At 42.6% G+C, this 24,080-nt stretch overlaps 2 protein-coding genes across 4 annotated transcripts in view; one reads left to right on the plus strand and one right to left on the minus strand.

The window, feature by feature from the left end:
* LOC106741233 overlaps positions 1–19,836 on the plus strand; it is a 63,974-nt gene extending 44,138 nt beyond the window's left edge. Inside the window, exons 10-18 of the mRNA XM_014613024.1 lie at positions 349–1,091; positions 1,340–1,514; positions 2,294–2,590; positions 3,559–3,595; positions 4,535–4,677; positions 8,817–9,140; positions 10,940–11,374; positions 12,000–12,473; positions 12,801–19,836. Of these exons, the coding sequence (XP_014468510.1) occupies positions 349–1,091; positions 1,340–1,514; positions 2,294–2,590; positions 3,559–3,595; positions 4,535–4,677; positions 8,817–9,140; positions 10,940–11,374; positions 12,000–12,473; positions 12,801–12,872 (2,700 nt within the window). The 3' untranslated portion in view covers positions 12,873–19,836. The remainder of the gene's footprint in view (positions 1–348; positions 1,092–1,339; positions 1,515–2,293; positions 2,591–3,558; positions 3,596–4,534; positions 4,678–8,816; positions 9,141–10,939; positions 11,375–11,999; positions 12,474–12,800) is intronic.
* A 98-nt stretch (positions 19,837–19,934) lies between these two features.
* On the minus strand, positions 19,935–24,074 carry LOC106741217 (ubiquitin-conjugating enzyme E2 N). 3 transcript variants are annotated; one of them, XM_014612996.1, is made up of 3 exons: positions 23,856–24,074; positions 22,250–22,509; positions 19,935–21,747 (listed from the first exon to the last, which is right to left on the minus strand). In XM_014612996.1, the coding sequence occupies exons 2-3, from the start codon at positions 22,492–22,494 to the stop codon at positions 21,537–21,539; spliced, it is 456 nt and encodes a 151-aa protein (XP_014468482.1). In that variant the 5' UTR covers positions 22,495–22,509; positions 23,856–24,074; the 3' UTR covers positions 19,935–21,536. The 3 variants fall into 3 exon arrangements, with proteins under 3 accessions (XP_014468482.1, XP_014468490.1, XP_014468498.1); XM_014613004.1 differs by lacking the exon at positions 23,856–24,074 and adding an exon at positions 22,862–23,259; XM_014613012.1 differs by lacking the exon at positions 23,856–24,074 and adding an exon at positions 22,642–22,771.
* Positions 24,075–24,080: the final 6 nt, after the last annotated feature.

Here is a 24,080-nt window from a genome sequence, read left to right on the forward strand (position 1 = left end):
TGAACCTCCAAAAGATTCATTCGCTTCCTTTAAACTGTATCCGTCTCTCGTGCTGACACAATTTTCAGCCAAGCTGATTATTCATTTATGCGTCACTTTTATACGACGAACAGAAATACCTGCAATGCAAATAGTATATCGCCAGACAAATCTACGATAACGGAAACTATCGTCCAGAAATTGTATTTGCTCTAGTAGTCGCTTTCTAAATATACGAGTCTATTTATAAATAGATACGTTTTCGTGGTAGCACCATGCGATCGCTTCGAAAGTCTTTCCACGCTCGAGACGTCATTGGTAAACAAGAGCAAACACTTTGCCCTCATTGTCGTTCGTTGCTTCTTCCAGACCGGTGAGCACGAGAACAATTTCCTCGACCTCTCGGTGGGCACCGGCAGCAGCGAGGACCTCGGGGAGACCGAGGTCGGCTTGCAAGTGGGCCACTCGCGTAATTTCACGCTGAGCCCCGAGACGACCGATTGCGACAGTAATTGCGGGGACTTGGACAGTGAAGTGTCCCTCATGATGATGGATAATGAATTGATGCCGGCGAGTGGTCTCTTGGGCTCGGTCGGCGATTTGGGGAATAATTCGGATTCCCTGAGAATATACACCAGCATGCCGGTGCTGGAGGACGGGCTGTCGAGTGGGCACGCGAGCGACACGGACAACAACAATCCCACGGTGATGCTGATGAAGCGGCAGATCAACGAGATCGAGAAGGAGATCATACAGAGAACGCGTAACGACATGCTGGGCACGGAGAACGACTCCGGCAAGGACTCCGTCAGTCTGAACGTAACGAAGGACATTCTGCACACGCTTAAGACCACGTCCCCCGACATGTTCGTCGCGAAGAAGGAGAATTCCTACGACGCGAACGAGCTGCAGCTCGACGGACTGGATCCGCTGGGCACACCCCCGCCGCCGGCGCCTCAAGGACGGCAGAGTGTAAGTTTAGAAATCGGCGGGGAGGTGGAGGCGGCCATCAAGGATATTAGAATGGCGCTGCAAAGAACTAAAACTCTGCCTGTGAAATCCCCATCCGAGGAGCCGCCGGAACCGAGCGTCAGTCCGATCTGGATACCGAGGTATCTTACGTCCCGCTCTACGCGGAATAAGGGTATTCCAATTGTTGTAGATCTGCATAATATATACCGTCCGTCCGAATATTTGGTCGCCTCGGTGTGCGCTTCTTTACACTCCTCGTTATCGCTTCTCGAGCTCGCTCTCACTCACGCTTGTCGCTGGGTTGAACATACGTTTGGGATACCCTTCGGCCGACTCACCGTTTCGCGCGTAAACGCATCTAACTAAGATGTAGTATAATGGATGGCAGGCGGAGAGTTTGTATGGAGAGCAACAGCGAAGAATCGGAAGCGCGCCGGGTGGGCGACGAGGCCGACGTGGAGATCGAGGAGTGCCCGGACGAGGAGGAAGCGGACACCGACCTCGAGACGGATCGATTGCTCGGCCAGCAGAGGACGGACGATCAGGGATTCTATGACGACAAGGTGAGCGTGTAATCTGGCGAGCGTGTGACATTCGCATCGGATCGCATTGCTCTCGTTGATCTCGTTGTTACACTGATCAATCGTTCTCCTACGTTTGTTTCCTACATATTTATTTCGATGTCTCGTCGGGAGAACAAGCGATCATACTTGTGACAACGTATACTCTGTACACCGTGCATACGCCGTGATCTTTTCACCAGGCGATATTGAGAGAAAAGTGGTCGGGTATGTTTGGACAAAACAGCAGGGTTAAATATAAAATCCGACTATGGCCGGTATTCATAGTCAGATCATATATTTAAGATCGTCTTAAGTTTGTCCTTTAGATGCGTTGTCAATGAAGTGATCCGTACAGCATTTGAAGGACCTTAGCGGAATGGTTGACTTGTAATTTTAAGACAATGTTTTGCGCACTGAGTCTTTATCTAAATCATCATTCTTCGACTTCTTTTTCCTTATTATACAGCGATTTATCGTCAATCACAAATAGAATGATTCTTTAATTTAAGATTCCAGACACAAGACGATCATTGTACGTTACTTAAAACAAAGACTTGAGATAACGTCGTAAAGACGTCGTAAAAACGTCGCCTTAAACCGAATAAGTCAGCATTCTGCTAAGTCCCGAAAATAAATTCAAGACAATCTTAAAAACACAAGAATGTCTGAATATTTTGAATACCGGGCATAAATAATGTACACACATTTTCACCTCTATGTTCTCCGTGCGATCGAATGGTGTAGTGGTGTTCTACTAATATTGTCTTGGTGTTACGCAGGGGTGGAGGAAGCCTAAAACTAGGACAATGTTACCACCAATGAATGCGAAAGTCGCTACTCCAAAGCAAACCCCTCCCAAAACCCTGAGTGTTGCCCCGATAGAGACGCTAGCGCCTTCCGAGCCCCTGCCCTCGACGTCTACCTCGATCTCTCCTCCTCCCGTAGTGTCTGTTATACAATCGCCGTCTTCTGAGTGCGAAGTAGCCACTCCCGCGCAACCTACATCGAGTCCGCAGAAGACCCCAGTCAAAAATTCCCCCACATCCCCTCAGAGTCTCAAGGAATCCAACAACAAGGTGAAAAAGGTGCCCTTTCAAATGCTACTGCGGAATCTATTTTTCTTTTATAGAAACTGTAGATGTCTGTTATATATATATATATATATATATATATATATATATCTTTAGTCGACCGTGATTAACATTGCACACTTTGGTGCATGACAATACTCTCCTTCAGTTGCTCAACGAGATTTAGTATATTTATATATACATATATATATATATATATTTTTTTTTTTTTTTCACACGAACTAATCAGCTTAAATACAGACTTACGTGTAAATCTCGTGATCAGACGAACTTTCCGTCCAGTAATCGAGTACTTGCGATACGTCGTCACAGTTGACGAATAGTCGATCAATGTTTAAGCTGATTTTTCATTTCTTTCTCATCAAGAAAGGGTATTCGCTGTCATCCGTGGGCTTTCGGTGTCATCCATTTGCTTTATACTTTCTTCACGGCTTTCGCTTATTACGCTTACTTTAATTTACGACAAACATTGTTTCGATGCTGTGCTCATAAGAATAGCGCATACTTTGAATCATCTTTCATTCGCAGCATTTACTTACACTTCGCTTATTCTTCGATCGACCGAAGTAATTTTTCATGGTAATGAATAACGTACTTTGTGTATAATTCTTTTCTGCACCTCGAACGGAACGAGACAATTGTTACAACTGCTTTGCAAAAGAGAGAATGAAACGGAGTTGATAATATTCAAATGCTCATTATGCCGCTCTACTAATATTCTACTACTGTTCTATTACTATTAACACTATTATAACTGCTATTTATAGACATAAACAGGAACATGTCGATGTTTACTAATTCTGTTGACAGTTACTGCATGGTTAGCACACGTATCCAATAGCTTAAATGATTACGTAAATGACTATTGCGGGATTAATTGTCAACGTTCATCCCACCGAAGTCTTATCTCTGTGTCATCATATAAAATGTACCGTATCTGTTCTGTTTTCCAGGAGAAGGAGGGGAAGAAGAAGAGCAGAAACAAAGAAGGTACTGTCACGTTCTCGTCAATATGACTCTTCTTCTTTTTTTTTTTCTTGCATTAACGATTTATAACACAATACTAATGTAATATTTCTTCCTACTGCTTGCTTGGACACACAAACTCGACATCTGCCTCTAACTGTCACTACATGGTAGGTACCTCTCTTATTCTGTGTATACTTTGCAATAATTAGAAAACTATTCTTAATTACTATTATTAGAGCACGATCACTTGTAGCGTGTACTATATACATTTCTTGCATGGTATCATTTTAACACGTTTATATCATCTCTTCTCTGACAGTCTGACGTCTAATTATTTTTGCGTGACTGCCGACACGCGTTGTACGTCTCATAAGACACAGTGTTTGTATGTATATGTCACTTGTAGATCTCGCTCGTCGGTTGGAAGAGTATGTTACCATGTGCAAATTGGATGTTTACAAATTCCTCGATAAGATTGGCAATTTTTAGTAGTATTGGTACGCATTATATCCGCGAATCTCACGAGCGTCTCACTTAGAGCGCGGCGTTTAACCATCGTCGAGTTGTCTTGCGAATTTCGAATGTGCACAGTCTCGATTCTCTTGCGTTTTTTTTTTTTCTATGTATCAGTCCATCTTAATACATGCAAGTACGGTTCCCACGTAAATGATTCGAGAGTGAAGTGAACGTTCTAATTCTTACTTTCGCAAGGACAAGTGTGTAGTTGGTATCGAAAGTTTTATTAATTTTGTGCTATATATACACGTAACATGAGGACCGAAATCTTCGTCAGAGATTCAAGCGAAGTGGAACAAGAGGATGCGCTGTCGAACGTTGTATCCGTATCCTCTGTCAGACCGCTTCGATATTTCTCGGAACGCTTGGTCGCCTTTGGCGCGTTGAACTGCGAAAAAAGTGAGGTCAGGAGTCCTAAATGGTACGTGTCTGTGGCGCTTTCAGACCTACTGGACGATCCCTCAGTGTTGATCGAGGGCGTGCTGTTCCGCGCGAGATACTTGGGATCCACGCAACTGGTATGCGAGGGTCAGCCGACGAAGTCGACGCGAATGTGCCAGGCGGAGGAAGCCGTCTCCAGGATAAAGGTACATATGTGGAAACACGTTTTTCTGTTTTTTTTTTGTAATTTTATTTTAAAACCGATATATACATATATACATATATATATATATTATTATTATTCTCCTTAAACTAATATCACATATTTTTACGAGATGTGTATATATATCTGTACGATTATATACAAATATGTGTATATAAGAGCACAACTTATATCTCTCGTGTATAAATAGATTATGTATATGAGGACACTTTTTTTTTTTTCTAAAGATATGCGAAGCGTTGAAAAAAGATCATTGAGTACAGTATGAATTGTTAAGTGATGTAAGTCACTGAGAAAAAAACATTATATACGTTATTTTCCTAGAGTACATTTCTTTTCATTTTGTTCGTTTCTGAGAAGAGCAGTAACTACTAATTAAGTAAGCAGGTCGTGATTTGTCATAGATAATGCATCCGTATAGCAAATGACATGTGATTGTGTTTATATATAATGTTTGTTACTGTTAAATAAATTGTTCTGTTGATCCGTTTAGATCGGTGCTTTCTAGTACTAAATTTTTGAGAGGTGCATAATAATAGTTTGAAAGACGAATATTTAGAATTCATATTGGCTATATGATGCAATTGTTAATTTTTCACGATTGACCGTCGAAGTATAAAACTCGAGTGTATTAGAAGATCCCTTAGAGGATATACGAAAAATAACGTATATTTGCTTCTCAGGGAACTACTAGAATATTGAGCCACGAATAATGATGATAACGAGAAATTTAGCAGCATGCTCTGAATGCTTTATACTCTTTTAATTTGCTACTTAATTTGTAGTGAATAACAGTGCAATATACTCATCTGCAATAATGTACTTCAATGTTAAAGATTTTTAACTTTTTGAGGACTCTTGAGATTATAATTATTATTTCTCGTCGCGATCGCAAATTCATTGATAATTGCGCGAACGAAAAGTAATTTGCGCGTCGAATCGGCGCGCAATCTTGTCGCGTATTAAAGTATCTCGCTAATACTGTTACTTTTTCGAAAGCAACGATTGATGGTAAATCTGTGTTACCTCAAATGGTTAAAATGTTAGAATCTTAAGTGATTAGTTAAACCTGAGAGTTTTCTGTAGGAAAGATTACTGTCCATTCAGTCGTGTCTCGAAACTCATTTTCCACTTTGATTCTCAGTAGATTCGAGATCTCTTGCAAGACCTTAGATAGTTACGCCGGACTCTCCCTAGAAGACAATACGACACTCGCGTTTACCTGAGGCATACATTTCCGCCCGGTTATCTCATACGTTCGCTGTTAACGAGTTGTTACAGGTGTTACTTTCTATTTTTCGATTTGCACATTGCTCTTCGCGTAACTTCCGGTCGCGCCGATCAGTATCTCTCTCTCCCTCTCTCTCTCTCTTACACACACACACATTCTCTCTCTCTCTCTCTCTCTCTCTCGCTCTCTCTCAAGGAAACGATCGATATATTAAACGAACGCGAAGCAGTAAATTCTTTCCTCCTGCTCTTAGGTTCCGCTCGTGTGAGCGATCCACCGTCAGCATTTAGATAATTCTCTTCACCGTCTGTGATCTCGCGTCATAAATAATTAACGATAATTCTTTACGACGATTCGGGAGACTCGGCCCTCGAGCTGTGACTCATCGAGTACTTCTCTCCTCGGAGAAAAGGATCTGAATGCTGATTTCTGACTATCTATCTGATTACGATTAATCTAAATAATTGTGAACTGGCCGTTGTGCAAAGAGGCCTGAATGTTTCAGTGTAGCGCCCCCTTCCTCACATCACCAACACCACCACCACCTGACCACCGAACACTGTCATCTTCTCAGTGTAACTTTGATGTTATTTCTGTGTGTGTGCGTGTGTCTGTCAGTCTTTTTCTGTTTATCGATCTCTCTATCTATCTATCTATATCTGCCTCTGTATCTGTCTACTTATGTCTTCCTCTTTCTCTGTCTCTCTTTGCGAAATATTTTTCTATATATTTGCTAGCCGCTTATGCTACATTCGCTTCCCCGTAGATTCTTGATTGGCATATTTCACGCACAAAAGATCACAATACATGGAAGATGCTGGTTTACTCGGTGACTACACCTTCCTCGTGTGTTTTGCCTTGGATATAATAAATTGTAGTCTTGTTAAAGTGGACGTCAAGAACGATGCCTTGTCTTGTTAACGAAGACGTATTTGAGCGAAGTTTCGGGAAATTGCCAAAATTCCATGCGACACTCCACTTTTGAGGGAAGAAAGAGAAACGAAGTAAACGAGATATAAGTAGAGCCAGCGACGCCTGTGGCCTTAACGCGACGGTATCCTGCAAGACTGAATGTAATTAGCCACCTGTGTATATTCGTTCGTTCGAACCAGACTTTACACAAATGTAGACGGATAGAGAGATCTCTTTGTGATATCTTGTTGTGCAGCATGAAGCGAGAAATCACACAATGTAGTTGAGTGGACTATAGGATTGCGGGAACGAGACCGTCTTTTCAGTTTCCGACGCGGGGATATTTCAATGTCACTCAGCAACGGAGGAATCGATGATCGCGCTTCCATGATCGAGCACGCGTTAAAAACGAGCTATTCACAATTCATCCAATGCCCGTGGCTTTTGGCACACGGTATTCAAACGGCTTCTCGTCCACGGGATTTCTATCATACACACACGCATCAGTTTGGTTTCAATAGTACATGCATGATAACCTGATTGATTGATTACAACGCTACCAAGCTGGACTGTAGTGCATACAGTGTAGCGATTAAGAGAACGATGGTGATGATGATGCGGAGGATTAATTAGTTGGTAAATTGTTTCGGCGATGGTGCGCTAAAATCTCCTCTCACGCGCGCGAGTAAAATTGTTCTGCGGAGAGAAGCGTCATGAAATACGACCGAAAGACACAGCAATTTACTTTCATATTTACCACACAGAACAGTGAGAAAATTAATTTTCCTCTGCGCGAACGGCTCTCTTAAATTTTCTTTGTAACTGATATGAACGAATTAACATTATATAAAGCTCGCTTCTCTCTCTCTCTCTCTCTCTCTCTCTCTCTCTCTCTCTCTCTCTCTCTCTCTCTCTCTGATGTATCTTTTCAGTAAGCCACATTCATTTTTTGCGTTTGTCCCGTGCTTCTCGCAAACGGACTTCTCTCATGCCTGCATCCGGGATTTCTGCAGCACGCTTTGCAAACAGGCACTTCGGAATTTAAAGCTCATTGCCGCGGCCACGTGTGCAAAACGGTAATTCTGCATGCGTCGCTGTTCGGTCGTCTTGAATTCTCCATTTTCGACGTCGCGTAAATCGGGTTGATTGAAAAAAAAAATTCGATTGCTCGTCAGGCTAACGGAGCACTGCCGAGAAGCTACAAGTTTCGAGTTGCTGGGCGAACACCTTAGAGACACGTTATCGAGACGGGAGAAGAAACGCTATAAAAAAAGGAAAAAAAATCACTGTCGATACATGTTTTCCTTACGGCCGGATCCGTATATGCTCGTTCATCGACTTTTACCGTTCCGTAGCGTATACGCTTGCACGTCGCACCAGCTTCTAAATACTTCGCGAGAGCTTGCTCGAAGGCAGAAGATTGTATTAGGAGAGTCGCATCGTACTCAAGAAAAGTGTATGTGGTGTGTGTGCGTGTGTGTGTGTGTGTGTGTTAATTGACAGAAATCGTACGTATGCATCTGTGTGTGTATATGTGTATTTGCGTGCGTGTATGTGCGAGTATGAGTGATTTCGACTCGGTATATTACGATCTAGAAGGACACACAAGCATGTGATGACACACCGTGCATAGAAGCGAGGAAAATTAAAGGAAAGAAAAGAAGAGAAGAGAAAAAAAAACGGAGAATGGAAAAAAGAAAAGAAAGAAAAAAAAAATGCGGAGAAGGAAAGTAAAGATGTCGAGTCGCGTCAGCGTCTCTCGCGCGCCATGAACTCTTTCTCTCTCTCTCTCTCTCTCTCTCTCTATCTATCTATCTATCTATCTATCTATCTATCTATCTATCTATCTATCTATCTCTCTCTCTGTCTCTCTCATGAACAATTGGCTCTTTTGCCTCTCGTTCAGTCGGTGGTGCGTGGCGATGTGTGACTAGCAGAGCCTTTGTTTGTTTGTTTGTTTGGCGCGTGCATAACGGAAGGACGGGCCAGTGCCGATGCAGGCAACGCTCTTAAACTATGGGGGGCAGCATGGGTATGGTCGCTGCAGCATTGCCTCGCAAGGAAGCCTAGAGGAGGACGAGTGCGACTCGAGCGAAGAACTAATAGGGAGCGCTTCTGGTGGGGGCCAGTCCGAGTCGCTTGGGGCCCAGCCGAAACTGGCCCCGATCAGTGGCTGCTTGGGGCCCACCACCGTTTTCAGACTACAGTTTCTCGGGTCGGTGGAGGTGGAAGAGGAAGGGGGACGTAAACGGCGTAAGCGCCTTAAGAACCACATGGTGGAGGAGGCAGTGACGAAAATAAAGGTCCGCCTTGCCCTTCATCTTCCCAAGACAACAACCACCCACCTACCCTGGTCATCATCAACCCCCTCTACACCCCCCGCTCCCCCTGAAGCCCCCTTGTCGCTGTGTAAATCCGCCGACCGACCGACTGACTGCCCTTTCGTACTCAACTGAAAAGAGCAGTCGCTCGTGCGGTCGTTCGTTTCATCCCTCTTCTGTATTATTGATTTATATAGTGACCGACGAGACACGCGTAATGAAAAGAAAAAAGGAAAAAAAGACTCAACTCACCTCTCACAGCCGTCCCGTCGGCCCTTGACGTACGTTCGTTTGTTCTTTACTTTGCTCCGGTGCTAAATTTACCGCAATCTACTCCCCCTCTCCCTCCCCGTAATTGCACTTTTTTCGATCACCGAGACCGAGATATTTGTTATCGCATTTTACGACGCACGCATATATATCCTCCTCGTTAAATTGGTAGCCACGTGAAAGAGTCTATATATCTCTCTTTCTTTCTCTCTCTCTCTCTCTTTCTCTCTCTCTCTCTCTCTCTCTCTTTGTGTCTCTGTCTCTCTTGCGAATTTAACCGAGGTCAGGTGAATTTCGCCGGACCGTTATCTGTCAAGCTCTCAGGTTTGACAGCGCCGTTGATGACGCTTAACTTTACACCGTTCACACTTGTTCGTGCACCAGTTACTTATTTACTTACTTACTTACTTTATTAGTGGATTAAGCGCTGTATGTGTTCGACTTAATTGTAAGGCTCGAATGTCTATAATTAATTACTCGTTCTCTCTACTTTATCACACATGCTGCTTCCTCGTGACAGGCGTTGGTACGTATACTCCCCCGAAATCAGTGCGAGCTAAGCGAATGGCACAGAGAAAAACGTGAGCTTAACGTAAGCCAAACCCTTTAGCCGAAGTAAGCTTAGGAAAGCTAAGTCTGACGTAAATTAAATGTGAGCTATGAAACTTCAACGATAAGCGGATCGTTCGATCACACGGTCGAGAATTTCAACAGGATAGTTTTACGTTTTCTTCTTAGGGTCTTAGAATGACTTTCACCAAACTCTGATCAATGAATGATAATAAGAATTGTCAACCAGTTTGCGGTACTTTAAACTTGTCATTCGACAATAATCGAACAGTGAATCATTTCTGTCTATGTTCGTAGCGCTATTATCCGGTCGAGTCCAGTCACTTAAGTCATCTATTGTCACTTTTTCTTGACAGGTCACTGGAAAATTCACTGTCGTCCAAAACGGGCTATCATAGCCATTTTTTCCTGAGCTGCCATTACATTTGCAAAATGCAGACGTTCTATATATATTTTTGCCGTCTCTCTCAATAAAACTGCTTCGAAGTGTATTTATATTATTCATGCCTTTGGTCTTTCCTTATTCTGAACTTTTAAATCGTATTATGAAAAGAATATGTTATATTTTAAATTATCCAAAGATAAATCTGGGGAGGTAAGAATGAGTGTTATTCTTTTGCGTAAACGGCCTTGGTTACTCTCAGAACTTGACACAAAATATCACTTGATCACTACTTTGATGTCTGAGAGGTCACTTTTTTTCTCACCTTTTCTATTAAGAAGCAATCACTATTTCATTTTTTTTGTTCCGCTGTACCCGGATGGCAATGTTGCATTAGCAAGGTAGAGCAGGTGACACTTGAGACTGACAGCGATTTTAAATCGCCGATTAGCTCGATCGGAGTTCGATTGAAAGTCGTTCTTACCGCTTGCGTTTTCCTGTGTGCCACAGTCCTGAGGACTTTCCGCATTTTCTGAAACGTTTTGCGCTGCTTGTTCAGGCACCGGACGGTGACACTCAGCCGAGCACGGAGGTGGACCTGTTCATCTCGACGGAAAAGATCATGGTGCTCAACACCGATCTGAAGGAGATCATGATGGATCACGCTCTGCGCACGATCTCGTACATAGCGGATATCGGCGACCTGGTGGTGCTGATGGCGCGGCGGCGCTTCGTGCCGCACGAGATGGAGGAGGTCCCGAAAATTAACAGAACTCCGAAGATGATTTGCCACGTTTTCGAGAGTGAGGAGGCTCAATTCATAGCACAAAGTATCGGGCAAGCATTCCAAGTAGCTTACATGGAGTTCCTAAAGGCAAACGGGATAGAAGACCATAGTTTCGTTAAGGAGATGGACTACCAGGAGGTGCTCAATTCGCAGGAGATATTCGGCGACGAGCTGCAGATGTTCGCGAAGAAAGAGATGCAGAAAGAGGTAAACTCCCGATGTGATTTCGCGAAATTCTCACGTAACGGGGATCTCTCTCCCGATTCCTCTCTAGCTGCAAAATTCAGAAGACACCTTCACGAAGCACCCAAATCCGTGGTCGAAACCATGAATGCGGCCGAACTCTTCAAGTAGGGGGGGAGACCAGGGCCAGAAGCCACGCTTTTTACGTTCGAATTAAAATAAAACAATATATACGATATTTCATAATATGTTATAAAATCATTCTATCCTAAGGAGGTTAAAAATATTGAATGACGTGCCGCAAAAGTCTTCAAAATTCTGAAAGAAAAAAACTAATTTTTTTGAACCACAATAAAAAATCCGGCTGTCACCGGGGATGTCTCGTCCGAAACCGAACAACTTCCTCCTGAAATATTTGTTTCCAAGTCGTAGAAAAAGATTTTGGCCGTTTTTTTTTTGGCCGAATTTGGACGTTTCGCAATTGTTACGTCGTCGTGTCGAATTTGTAAATTATTCACTATTATTAGTGTCATCGTGTCGACTCTGTAAATTGGATCAGCAAGTGCAAATCGCCGGGTTGATTGCATGCACACACTCTTTGTCTTATTGTGTAACCATAGCACAGAAGTCAGCGTCGTTCTACTTGCAGGTAGTGGTACCGAAAGCGAAGGGTGAGATTCTCGGGGTCGTGATCGTTGAGTCTGGATGGGGCTCGATGCTGCCAACCGTAGTCATAGCGAATCTGGCGCCGGCCGGCGCCGCCGCACGTTGCGGACAGCTTAACATTGGCGATCAGATAATAGCGATTAATGGTGTCTCATTAGTCGGCCTGCCTTTGTCCACGTGTCAGACTTATATAAAGAATTCGAAGAATCAAACGGTCGTCAAGCTGACTGTCGTGCCGTGCGCACCCGTTGTTGAAGTGAAAATCAAGAGACCCGATACCAAGTATCAGTTAGGATTTAGTGTACAGAACGGAGTGATATGTAGTCTATTGAGAGGCGGTATCGCCGAACGGGGCGGCGTGCGGGTGGGACATAGGATAATTGAAATCAATAATCAGAGTGTTGTTGCTGTACCGCACGAAAAGATTGTTAATCTTCTGGCCACATCGGTGGGAGAGGTATGTAGAAAATGCGTCCTGCGGACGCTCTCTCTTCTTTTTCCTCTTCTTCTTCTTCCTCTTCCTCTTCTTCTTCTTCTTCCTTTTTTCCTTGTTATCATCATCACCTCATCGTCCTCACTCTCTCGTGATACTTTCCGATCGACTTCTCTGTCCGGTTCGACTTCGCGAGAAGCAGAAAAAATGTTATATATATATATATATTATATATATATATATATAACATTTTTTCTGCTGCATATATATATATATATATATATATATATATGTATGTATATACATATGTACATGTATATACACAGTATGGTGTGATTGTTTGTTTTTTAGATTTTGATGAAAACGATGCCCACGTCGATGTTTAGGCTGTTAACCGGCCAGGAGTCTCCGGTGTACATATAAAAGCGTTCAGTTGCCTGGCTGATGCGTAGTGAACAGACAATACATCCGCCATCCACTACCATATTATCCGCTATCTTTACTGTACAGGTTATTCAATGCAAAAAGTCGCTTTGTGTTTCGATTCTTATGGAAGACAATTCGTACGTTCACCAGCTCCTGCTTAGTAAACGAGACTACGTAAAATAGGTACGTCGCAGAAACGTTACTAAATATTTACTCAAGCATAATTTATATAATTATTGATTACTGTAAGAGATCTATATATATAAATATATATAAATACATATATATGTGTATATATATGTCCGTATATATATATATATATATGTGTGTGTATATATATACACATAGTATCAACTAATGAGATTCTCTATAACACGGACATAAATTTTCCAAATTTAGCGAGCGCCTTTTTCCTCCCCTTCCCCCAACGTATATCCCACATACGTAAACACACGCGACGTTTGATCTCTCTATATATCTCTCTCGTTGCCAAATCGTGCGAAGCACCCACGATCGTTGTTAACCACCGCGAATTTGGTCTTGCGTTGTGGGCCCGTTCGTAATCATGCCGATCGAGCGAGAGGCAGAGATACACTCTCGCTCGCGACAGCCAGTAAACCGGATGTTACAGAGAATCACATTATACTCGCGCCAAGGAAGATGATAGGCGATGCAGGTGATGCAGTTGCACATGATTATAAATAGCACAAAAGCTCTTTACCAACGGCTGGAGCGGCAGGGGGCTGAACTGTATATTACATAGTTAATGACGTAGTAATATTTATAAAAAAAAAAAGGAAAAAAAAGAGAGAGAGAGAGAGAAGAGGATCTCCTTCTATCGTGGGGGGACACTTTAAGCTAAAAGCGTTTATTTAATCTTTTTTATCTTTAAGGCCGACGAATGCGTGCTCGCGGCGCGCGCGCGGTGCCGGTGGATGTATTAATTTGTACTAAAATTACTATCTAACGTAGAGAGAGAACTTCGGAGCGCGTGAGGTCTCGTGATAAATGCCGTAGTAATTATATAGAAGAGCGCGCGGTCACAATGTTCTATAATGCGAGAGATAGACAGAGGAAGGAAGAAAGAAGGAAGGGAAACGTTTTTTTTTTTTTTTTCTTCAAACGAGTAGATAAATTCCTTTTGCGATAATATAGATATATATATATATATATATATATATGTATATGCATTCAGAGATGACTCATGTGGCGGGATTTCCGTCCGATAATCCCGCGTGTTTATCGAGACGGAAATGCCACTGAGCAGATCTTGTATGCCTACATACCGCTTGATCGAGGCTGTTCTATGACGTATTGATACTCGGCTGTATAACGGAAACGAAGCTAGTACGTAGCGCACCGCCATGATATTCCTCCAAGCGACGCTTCTCAAGGTCCCTACGCGACACGCTTACCAACAAGCTGCCTTTCGTGAGGAGCACGAAGAGGAGGTGTGAGAGTGTAAGAAGAGACGTCGTCTCTCGTGCTTGATCCGTCTCAAAGATTCGAGGCGATTCTCCGACCTCCCTCGCTCCTCACGAACGGCGGTCGACCACTCTCCTGTTCTCGACGAGTTCTCGTCGATCATTCGTTTGCTCTCGGTCACACGTTGATGAATGTTGAGAAATGGCTGTGTATCTGAAAGATCCTAGACTTCGTAGATGTAAGGTCGCATTCGCGGCCACAGATATTCTAAACGCATGTCTTAGACTACACGTTCTCCTTTTGATATTTTAGAAGGGAAAAAAGAAAAGCCTGGCCGCACCATCCTCGCTTGCTTCAGCGAAAAATTCCACGTGCGCGTAGAATATCGTACGAGAGAGAGAGAGAGAGAGAGAGAGAGAGAGAGAGAAAGAGAAAGAGAGAGAGAGAGAGAGAGAGAGAGAGAGAGGTGACGCTTGAAATTCGAAATTCTCAGCGTGAGCCGTTCAAAACTCAGCCGCTTTAACGAGCCGAATCGTGCCGGCGAGTCTCTTCTACTCATCGTTCACCCAACGAGTTAGCGAATGGCGAATTAGCCGAACCGGCTGAAAAGAACAGACCAGAAACATTAGCAGTCGGCGGCTCTTGGAAGGCAGATTCGTTCGGACGAGCTCTGAATCCAGCGATGGGATAATTATTGCCGTGTAATTTCATTCAGACGCGATCAAGTGCTCTCGAAACGACGGATCTTGCTCGATTTTCGCCGCTGTTCTGCCGTCACTACTACGCAATCCGTTCCCGATACGCCACCGACCAAATTTGCAGCAAATACTTCGCGAAACCCGTCTCTTCGGACGGTGAACGCTCGCTCTCTCTCTCTCTCTCTCTCTCTCTCTCGTCTCTCTCTTGAAATCTTCCCAGAGGCCACTGCGAAGCGGTGCCCGTCTCGGTTCGGCAAATAGTAGTACCACCCTCGAGCGATCCCGCTTAGCCCCGTCTGCTTTCGCGAGAATTCTCCGCGGGAAATCGGCGAAATCGAGAGAAGAGAGCGGTGTGAAGTCCTCGATCAGCGGGACTCTCGATCTTGCCAGGTGAAGTCCCGCTCGATTCGCCCGTTTCTCGCGGGTGCACTTGTAGGAGAGCCTTCGCAAATTCGTCGGAGTAGCTTTAGCGACTATTGAGAAGGGCTTGTAGAAAGGCTTGTAGATGCTTGTCTAATCTCTATCGGCTCGCTAAGTCTTCACTCTCACCGTGTATGATGTGAAATATGTAAATTGTACTCGACGCGATGTGGCTTCGCTGCATAGGCATGCAAAGTGACAGATCTAGCCGCTCCCGACTTGTAACCCCCGTCAGTGGAAAGAAAAATACCTTCGAAAATACACAGACTGACTCGCCTCCACGTGTAACGGAAGAATAAGATAAATTACTCATTTCAGGAATCGCGTAACGTCACGAGAATCGTAACGCTAGAGAGAAATAAAAAAAAACAGAGAGAGAGCGAAAGAAAAGGGAAAAGGAACGTCCTCTTCTATATAAGTACTATATGCCATAATAATCTAAGTTTTATCTATTTTTGCTGAAGATTTCTCACCTTCGAGCTATTCTGCTTCAAATATCAAGAAGTGTGCGATGATACAAATTTCGAGATTCCTGATGTCTGATAAAATTTCAATGCCAAAGTACATTAAGTAATAAGGCGTAAGGACGGGAAGGACGGGTGGGGGGTATGCATAGTTTTTTCCGACGACTGGAAAGTTACACACAGATTCTGTCTGGGAACGTGCGAAAAAAAGGAAGAGGCGGAGGAGAAAGAAACGAGAATATGCGGCGTATTATTCTGATTTGCGAGAAATTTGAGCTTGCGTTGTCTTCGCTTCTGGTAACGTTCAGACGCATAAGTGTAATAGGATTTATATGTGTTCATACAGTGTCATAATATATATCGTATAAAGCAAAAGAGAAACGAGAAGAAACACGAGAAATAACTCAGACTTGTTTCGACGAGCCGCTGATTTCGAGCTGTGAGGTCGAATCGCGAAGCCGGTGTTCGATCTCGCGCAGGTATGGAAGGCGCGAAAACGAACACCTTCCCGTCGTGTCGACGCGACAGACATGAGTTTCCAGAGTTCAAGCCATTTGTTTTTTCTTTCCGGTCGCCAATATCCTCGGAGGGGATCTCTGATTTGCCATATAGATAGACGCGACATTTCGTACGGAACGATTCTCGGGAAGGGCGGGGAGGGTAACCAGAGAGAGTGCGTGTGTGTATATACAAATTTCTCATTGTCTATATAATTACTCGGTTAATGTAAGAGCGTGCAAAGGAGGGCCCGGAAATCGATCTTTCGCACGACGAAGAGGAGAAGGAGAGCCCCGTGGAGGATGGTTACGTGGGAAATGTCCCGGGAGACAGAGAGAGATATATATGTACATGTACAATGTATCTACGATAATTCTATTACTTCTTCGCTGAAGGGAGAGAGAAAGAAAGAGATATAGCGAAGCAGCATATTACGATATTGCATATCATGGGGGGAGAGAAACCGGATATATCATCGTGGTGGGCGACTACTTCGTTCTTTACGGACAAAAAAATTGTAATCTAAGCGAATACGCGCAAGAAAGTATTATCCTTCGCTGGAGGTCACACACATACACACCAGGATCTAAGGAGTTAAATCACGGATCACATACGTTATAGGACAATGAATTTTGGCATAGAAATTTTAACCATATATTCGGCGAGCAACAAGAGCGGTATGAAATATAATATATGGGATCAAACAAGATGTTATATATTGGGTGGCTGAAACTTATCTAGTCATTACGCTAAGAATATAAGACGACCGTGTATTTATATATACATACTTACGTGTATATGTATATATAAATATATAAGAAAATATAAATAAAAAGTATATATATATATATATATATATATATATACAAAAGTAAGTTAATACTCTCAGCCATCGCAAGCCACCCTGACTGAATGTGTCTAGCCACATTTTAAATGATAACATCTGCAACTTGTACTGTCAATCTGGCCTTGCGTGGTCATTATTTCATTATATATGTGTTCGTTCAAAGCGAAGCGCAATAGCATTGTTAAGCCGCCATTTATTACGCATCATTCATTGTCCCGAATGATTTTAAGTAGACTTCTCGTTTCGAACAATTCATAGAAACAAAATGAAACGGTTACTGAAGTAAGTGGCTTATCAAGATAATTATGAGTATATATCAATTAATAAATGCACATTAGATCCGTTCTTTTTTTTCTTTCCACGAATTAACTGTTCCGATATTCCATCGATATTCTCTCTTCGTGCAAATCTTTTTAATTCGCTTTTCTAGTTTTTCTACGATTATTATGTAATGAATAAGTTATGCCAATTGACGCGAGGAGGAGGAGAAGCGAGGAGATTTCTCGTTTCGTTTGAATCTAAATGTGCACGCGATTAAGCCGAGGAACTTTCGTCGATTAATTACTTCGGAACGTTGTAAGATACTTGTATCACGCTCACTCTTCGACAAAGGCAATACTGATTATGCCTGATTTGTAGAATATATTTGGTTAATAACGAGGTATATATATATATATACACTTTACATTGTTAAGCCTTATGGAAATATGAGGAATGATGATCGTGCAAAGTCAGTATGAATGATAGACTCAAAATTGCAGTCAGAGTCGTTAATGAAATAATCGAGACCCAACCATACGGACATTTACATACACGCGTGCGCGTACGCATACACACACACACACACAGATACAATACCCTACACATTCATAAAAAATAAAATTAATTATATCTTACACATATATAGAGCTTGCGCTGTAGCTTCACCAGTCATGAGACATGCTACAAGATATCATGACTGTCTTTATCAATGTTTGTGAGTGTATAATAAGTTATAAATTATAAGTGAGCTATTGAATGTGTATATGGTATATGCTAGTCCATATTAAGATACAATAAAATGTAATTTTGAATTCAAACGCAGTTTTGTCTTCTTCCACGACGGCGAGGGCGCGCGCAACGTTCACGTTCCAGAGATACGGCTCTTTTCCCTCTTTCGCTTTTTTTTTTTTTTTTTTCAAAAGACTTCGTTTCCTCAATACGTGTTTCGCGTGACATGCGAAGCGAAGTGAAGTATACATGTATACGTCGCATGGCGCCGATATAAAAGCGGACTAAAATTATCCGGACTATTAATAACGAGCGAAATGAGAATAAAAGCGCCGACAAGTTTTTCTTGGAAAATTTCCTAGCTTTGTTGTTCTTTTTAGTACCGAACCAGTCAATGTTAACAAGGACGTCGCAGTTCGTTTTCATTTTTTTCTCTTCGAAAAACAATGGAACGGAAATGCGATCAAGTATCGATAAAACCCGCGTGTATGCTACATCGCGCGTCACGGAAATCGATATCGGTTATTTTTTTAATTAGTATTTTATCGGTACCAGTTACTGGCTCTAGCAATCTATTTCGTGGACTCGGCGACGCGTTAGGTGAAATTTTATTTATTTTAAATCGATAACACACGTCGATATCGTTCCTGTAAAAATCCTCCGATATGAACATGGCTAAGGCGGACATAGGTAGGAGAAGAAAATAACGTGCACTTGAGGATGAACTCTCATTTGAAACGTGATTTTTAGAAATTTCTTTTGAAAAGCTAAGTTATACAATTCTGAAGTTTTGCATAAATATATTTATCTATGTTTTAACTATATACATAGAACAGAATACTCATTATTATCTTCAATATTAATTAATCTGTCAATATTAATAAAGTTTTAAACAATTTTGTATAGCGTTGAAAGTTTTGTTTGCACGGTTGACACGATTCCAGATGACCCGCATGTAGCACAGTGACGTCAAAGGGCGTCATATCGACGTTAGAGATGTCATATTGCCGTCAATATAACGTCCTCTGACGTCAATCTGCTAACCGGTTATAGGCTTCTGAAATCAAAACGGCGAAAAAATGATTAAACCATAAACTTTTGTCTGTCATCCTTACCACAATGGAGAATAAAAACTGATTTCTGATAAAATGCCACAACTTGAGAGAAAAATCGACTTTTGGCCGGTTTTTTTCAGCTTTGGGAGCCCTCAAAAAATCCAAATATTAGAAAATATTGATTTCATCGTAGTAGGGACGATAGTTACAAGTTTACAGTTTAATAATTTTTTGCCGTTTTGGTGTCAAAAGCCCACAACGTCCGGGATCGTGTCAATCAACATTTCGCGTTCAGCGCTAACAAAATTATTTATAACTTTATTAATATTGAATATATTAAACTGCGTAGAAATTACTGGATATAGTTAATGCATAGATAAATATTCATGCAGAACTTCAGAAGTGCGTATAGCCTTCTCAGAAGAAATCTCCAACCATCACCTATCAAATTTAACACTCCAAATATTTCCTTAACCAGCGATACCTAATGTAACGTTCATCATTTGGCATTTAACTCTTTCGAAGTCTTAAATAATTATTATCAGAACAGAATTCATGCGCGCTAATAGCTCACTTCGCAATAGCTTTCGGATAATCCTCTTCGTATTGATGCGATGACGCGTATACATACAATAGAATGATCACTCTTATATCCCAAACTCTTAATAATAATCTCTTTATTATTGCAGATTATCTACAATTGTTTTAACCGATCCCAGTGTCCTTGAATTACAGAACCTCCCGAATTGTCGTAATAATTATATTCAAAGGTGATTCGTAACACATCTTCGCTTTTTTTTATATACTAACTGGTTGTATGTGTCTCTCTCTCTCTCTTTCTCTCATTAGCTTTGTTGCATTGACATTATTATTCTCCCGTAGTTCATCGAGCCAACAGACCCGTGATGAGAATATATCAAACATTCCTATCGCCGATATATGTACTTCCTCTGGCGTCGCCGAGACTCTTCATTACCTTCCTATTTAATTACACAATGTACGATATCTGTAAATTTAGCTATTTCTTTCCGTTCGTTCGATTCCGTTGTGTCGCGTGATCATTGATCTGATCACATGGAAAATATTTATGTATACATAAGTTACTATATATTTCACACACGGTGCTCTCTATATATGTAAATAATCGTCGTAAAACCATAATTATATATATCGGATTCGATTTTTCTTACGCGGAAATTTATTATTACACATACTCGTATCTTTTAATAGAACTTGCTTATTGCGACACGCAATAGAGGACCGTTCTATTCTTTTCTTTCTTATTTGTATTTACACATTAAGTAATCGTTTGGCAATTATCATTAACATAATAATGGAAGATTCGTATTCACTTACAATCCATCTTATGTGAGCAAAGCCAATTATTCGAATGCTTCTTATTATGGCATTATTACACTTTGGAAATCAAATCCTCGTGGTGATATATTCCCTACACCTCGCGAGAAAGACCGTAGACGTTAGAAGACCTTTGAGTTTACACAGACTGCGAGGGGGTCCTTTTTTCCATAACTTCTTTTTTTTAATATATATTACCTATGACATTTGTGATAAATAACAGTTATTTTACCCATGTAATTTTTTTATAACGATCGCTTTTATATCCATTCTCTATTCTAAAGTATGCAAGAATACTTAAGTCTACGATGTATCGGACAGACAACCAGTTGGCATATGTGTGTGTGTGTGTGTGTGTGTGTATTATATATATATATATATATATAATTTTTATATTGTATAATATATATATATATAATTTTTTTCATTAAAGAAAAAGAATTTCATATCTCAGAACGCGTAAGCTGTTCAACTCCACTACTAGAGACAATACACTAGAAATAGAAAAAAGTATAAATTATAAATTGCACGAAAGATTCCGCAGCAATATATTGAATACGAATCGTACGTTACACAATACCTTCGTCGCTTAATGTAACTTGGAACTTAAATTGTAACATAATTCATCGATACATATATATACATATATGTATATATCGCGTCCATTCGCCGACATTCTCCGAAGTTTCTCAATGAGCGGTTGAATAAAATCCAACGGTGCTTTGTGTACTCCCCACGATATAGAAAATATCCATTCTGTTTTACTCTTACAAAACTTTTATTATTTTTATAGCAAAATTGTGGACACAGGTGCGGGATACGCAGTTGGTGCGGGTAAGGTGATCAGAAGTCTGGGACAGGTAGGAATAACGGCGCTTCGCGTCGTAGGCGATCTGTAAAGGCTGAGATCAGTTGTCCATAGCGTATCTCCGAGTCCATTCTTTGGCATTGCGTATCGCTTCGCTTTCGTTGACCTTCCAAAGTTCAGCTACATCGTTCGCCAAAGGATCGTCAGGATTCGGCGCGCTCAGAAGCGCCTGTATGGATAGCAAGACTGTTCTGATTTGAAGAGCCGGGCTCCACTTGTCCTTCAGAATGTCCAGGCAGATCCTGCCCAATCTAGAAGATTCGATTTCATTTGTATCCGGCGATATTCAGCGATACGCAATCGATTATCTCTTGCTTCCGTCTTAATCGTGTATCGTGTATTCTGTGCGAATGTACGCGAATTTCTTTCTCATAGTTATCTACAGTCTAATTAATAATTGATTGATTAGAAAAAAGAAGCGTGTTTGTCGGGGGTTAAACAGGGTGTTCCGGCGTAAAGAGAAGACCCAAATATCTCCTTTGTTTTTAATGATTCGAAAAATGTTTAGATGACTAAAAGAAATTTGCCTTCCACGATATTCCTCCTTCAAAACCATTCAAATTGTGCTCTAAGCATTTCTGATATCATTAGAAATGAAGATGGTCGGGTATTTTCCTTGTGCTGGAACACCCTGTATATGCATGTTTTCACGACTGAGCGTCGCGCAACAGATGCCAAAGGTTACTCAGAAGAGTAAATCTCTTGTGCATATTTGGACGATCAAAGTAGATCACAGTTTTCGTTTTTATTTACCTGTCTATATTTGGATGATATATTTTTGTAATGAACCTAACTTTAGGTGCGGACATTGGATAATCCTCTGGTAGGAACAACTCCAGCTTAAACAGTCCACCTTCGAACGGCGAGTCCTCAGGTCCCGTTACTATTACGTGAAAATATCTAGCATTTGTATCGTCCGGCACAGCACTGATACCAGGAACTGGTTCTTGCATTAATCTTTGAGTTTCTTTAATAATCCTCCTAGGTAGCGCTGCCATTGTTTATGCAAAGCTCTGTAAAGAAACGTGAGACAAAAGATTAGCTTTACCCATACAAATGCACGAAATACTCGGACGAAGGACATCTGAAGGACTCTCTTGGGTCAAAGCAAGATCTGCCTGAGATTAACCGAGAAACAAGCCTACTCCTTATATTTTCGTGCCACCTTCAAGTTCCACTTTTCGAGATGCATCGGTCTTTCATCGGAACTGAATGCTGAGAATCATCGAGAGAATACTGAAATTCTGTTTGTTCAGTCTGATCTCTGCTAAAGATCACTCCGAGAGTTCAAGCAGCAGCTTGAAAAAAAAGAGAGAGAGAGAGAGAGAGAGAGAGAGAGAGAAAGAGATACGATTGGCAACGAACCCGAGATACGATTTGCAGCACAAATTTCAATCCGAGGCCAATGTAATGACGGAGAATACCGTACACGTATCGTTCGAGCTCTGATCCAAATACCCGGTCTCGGCGCTAACTCAGATACGAGCGTTCGCGCCGCATCTCACGCTAGTGCCGCGGGGCCGAGGCGCTAACGAGAGAATCATCTCGCGGCAACATCGTTAGCATCCCGCATACACCACATCGGGAGAGCCTCGGCTCCCACCCAGTTTCCGCCGTGCGGTGCGAAACGCGCTGACTATCGCGCGACGAACCGAGCGAGTGTCCTGGCGAACGTCCAGGCGGTGATCGATAATCTTTTTTTCCCGTCCTATGAACGGATCGGCTACGAGTTGACAGCGTTGACAACTCGCCACACCGCGAGAGAGAGAGAGAGAGAGAGAATGGAGGGGAAAGCCGAGAGACGAAAGGGAGAGAGAGAGAGAGAGAGAACGCGTATATATCGTTCATGCACGTACATCTCTCCGTGCCTACGTGTATGTATGCCCCCGTGGTGCACAGTCTCGTGCGCGTAGGTGGTCAACGCGAGTAGATAGATAGGCATGCGTGTGTCGCGTATGCGTGTGTACGCGCGCGGACCCACGATGCGCGTTGCCAAGTGTCGGGACACGGTCGGCATCGGCGGCGAGAGAATCTCGCGTCGGCACGCTCCTCCGCTGCTCGTGGGAGAGCGCGACAGGCCGCGAGGTCGCCGTGGGAATCGCCTTCGTGGCGTTTCCCGACGATGGCGCGGTCTGGTACCCGCATAAACAACGAAGAGAGCCAAGCGTGAAGCAAGCGACAATCGGCAGCTCGCCGCGCTTCCAGCCGTCTTTTTGCTTTTTCTTTCTCTCTCTCTCTCTCTCTTCGGATCGTCGTAGCGGCGATCGGCGGCGCCCAATATAACGCGCGAGCACCACGAGAGAGAGAGCGGCTAACTAATGCACCTCCTCCACTATCGTTAGCTCGCCGAGGTACGTACGATTTCTCTCCGCAAGTGCAGTACGGTAATCGCGTCGTCCCGCGGCACCCCGACAGCGAGTCGTCCAGCAATTCCTCCGGCCGCCTCTACGGCGCCCCGTGTTCCTCTAGAAGCCTCGAGCCGTCGTCGATTTTCCGAACGGTAACGCCGCCACCGTCGCGCGCTCTCCCAGTCGCCACCGCCGCCAGCAGCAGCAGCAGCAGCACCGCCACCACCACCACCAGC

Source organism: Dinoponera quadriceps, unplaced genomic scaffold (genome assembly GCF_001313825.1).
Source record: "Dinoponera quadriceps isolate SergipeBrazil2010 unplaced genomic scaffold, ASM131382v1 scaffold71, whole genome shotgun sequence".
Classification (NCBI taxonomy): Eukaryota; Metazoa; Arthropoda; class Insecta; order Hymenoptera; family Formicidae; genus Dinoponera; species Dinoponera quadriceps.

Coding starts and splice junctions, on each gene's coding strand:
- LOC106741217 (XM_014612996.1), bottom strand. CDS start 22,494: ATGGCAGCGCTACCTAGGAGGATTATTAAAGAAACTCAAAGATTAATG. Junction 21,748..22,249: donor TATCATCCAAATATAGACAG/GTAAATAAAAAC, acceptor CGAATCTTCTAG/ATTGGGCAGGATCTGCCTGG.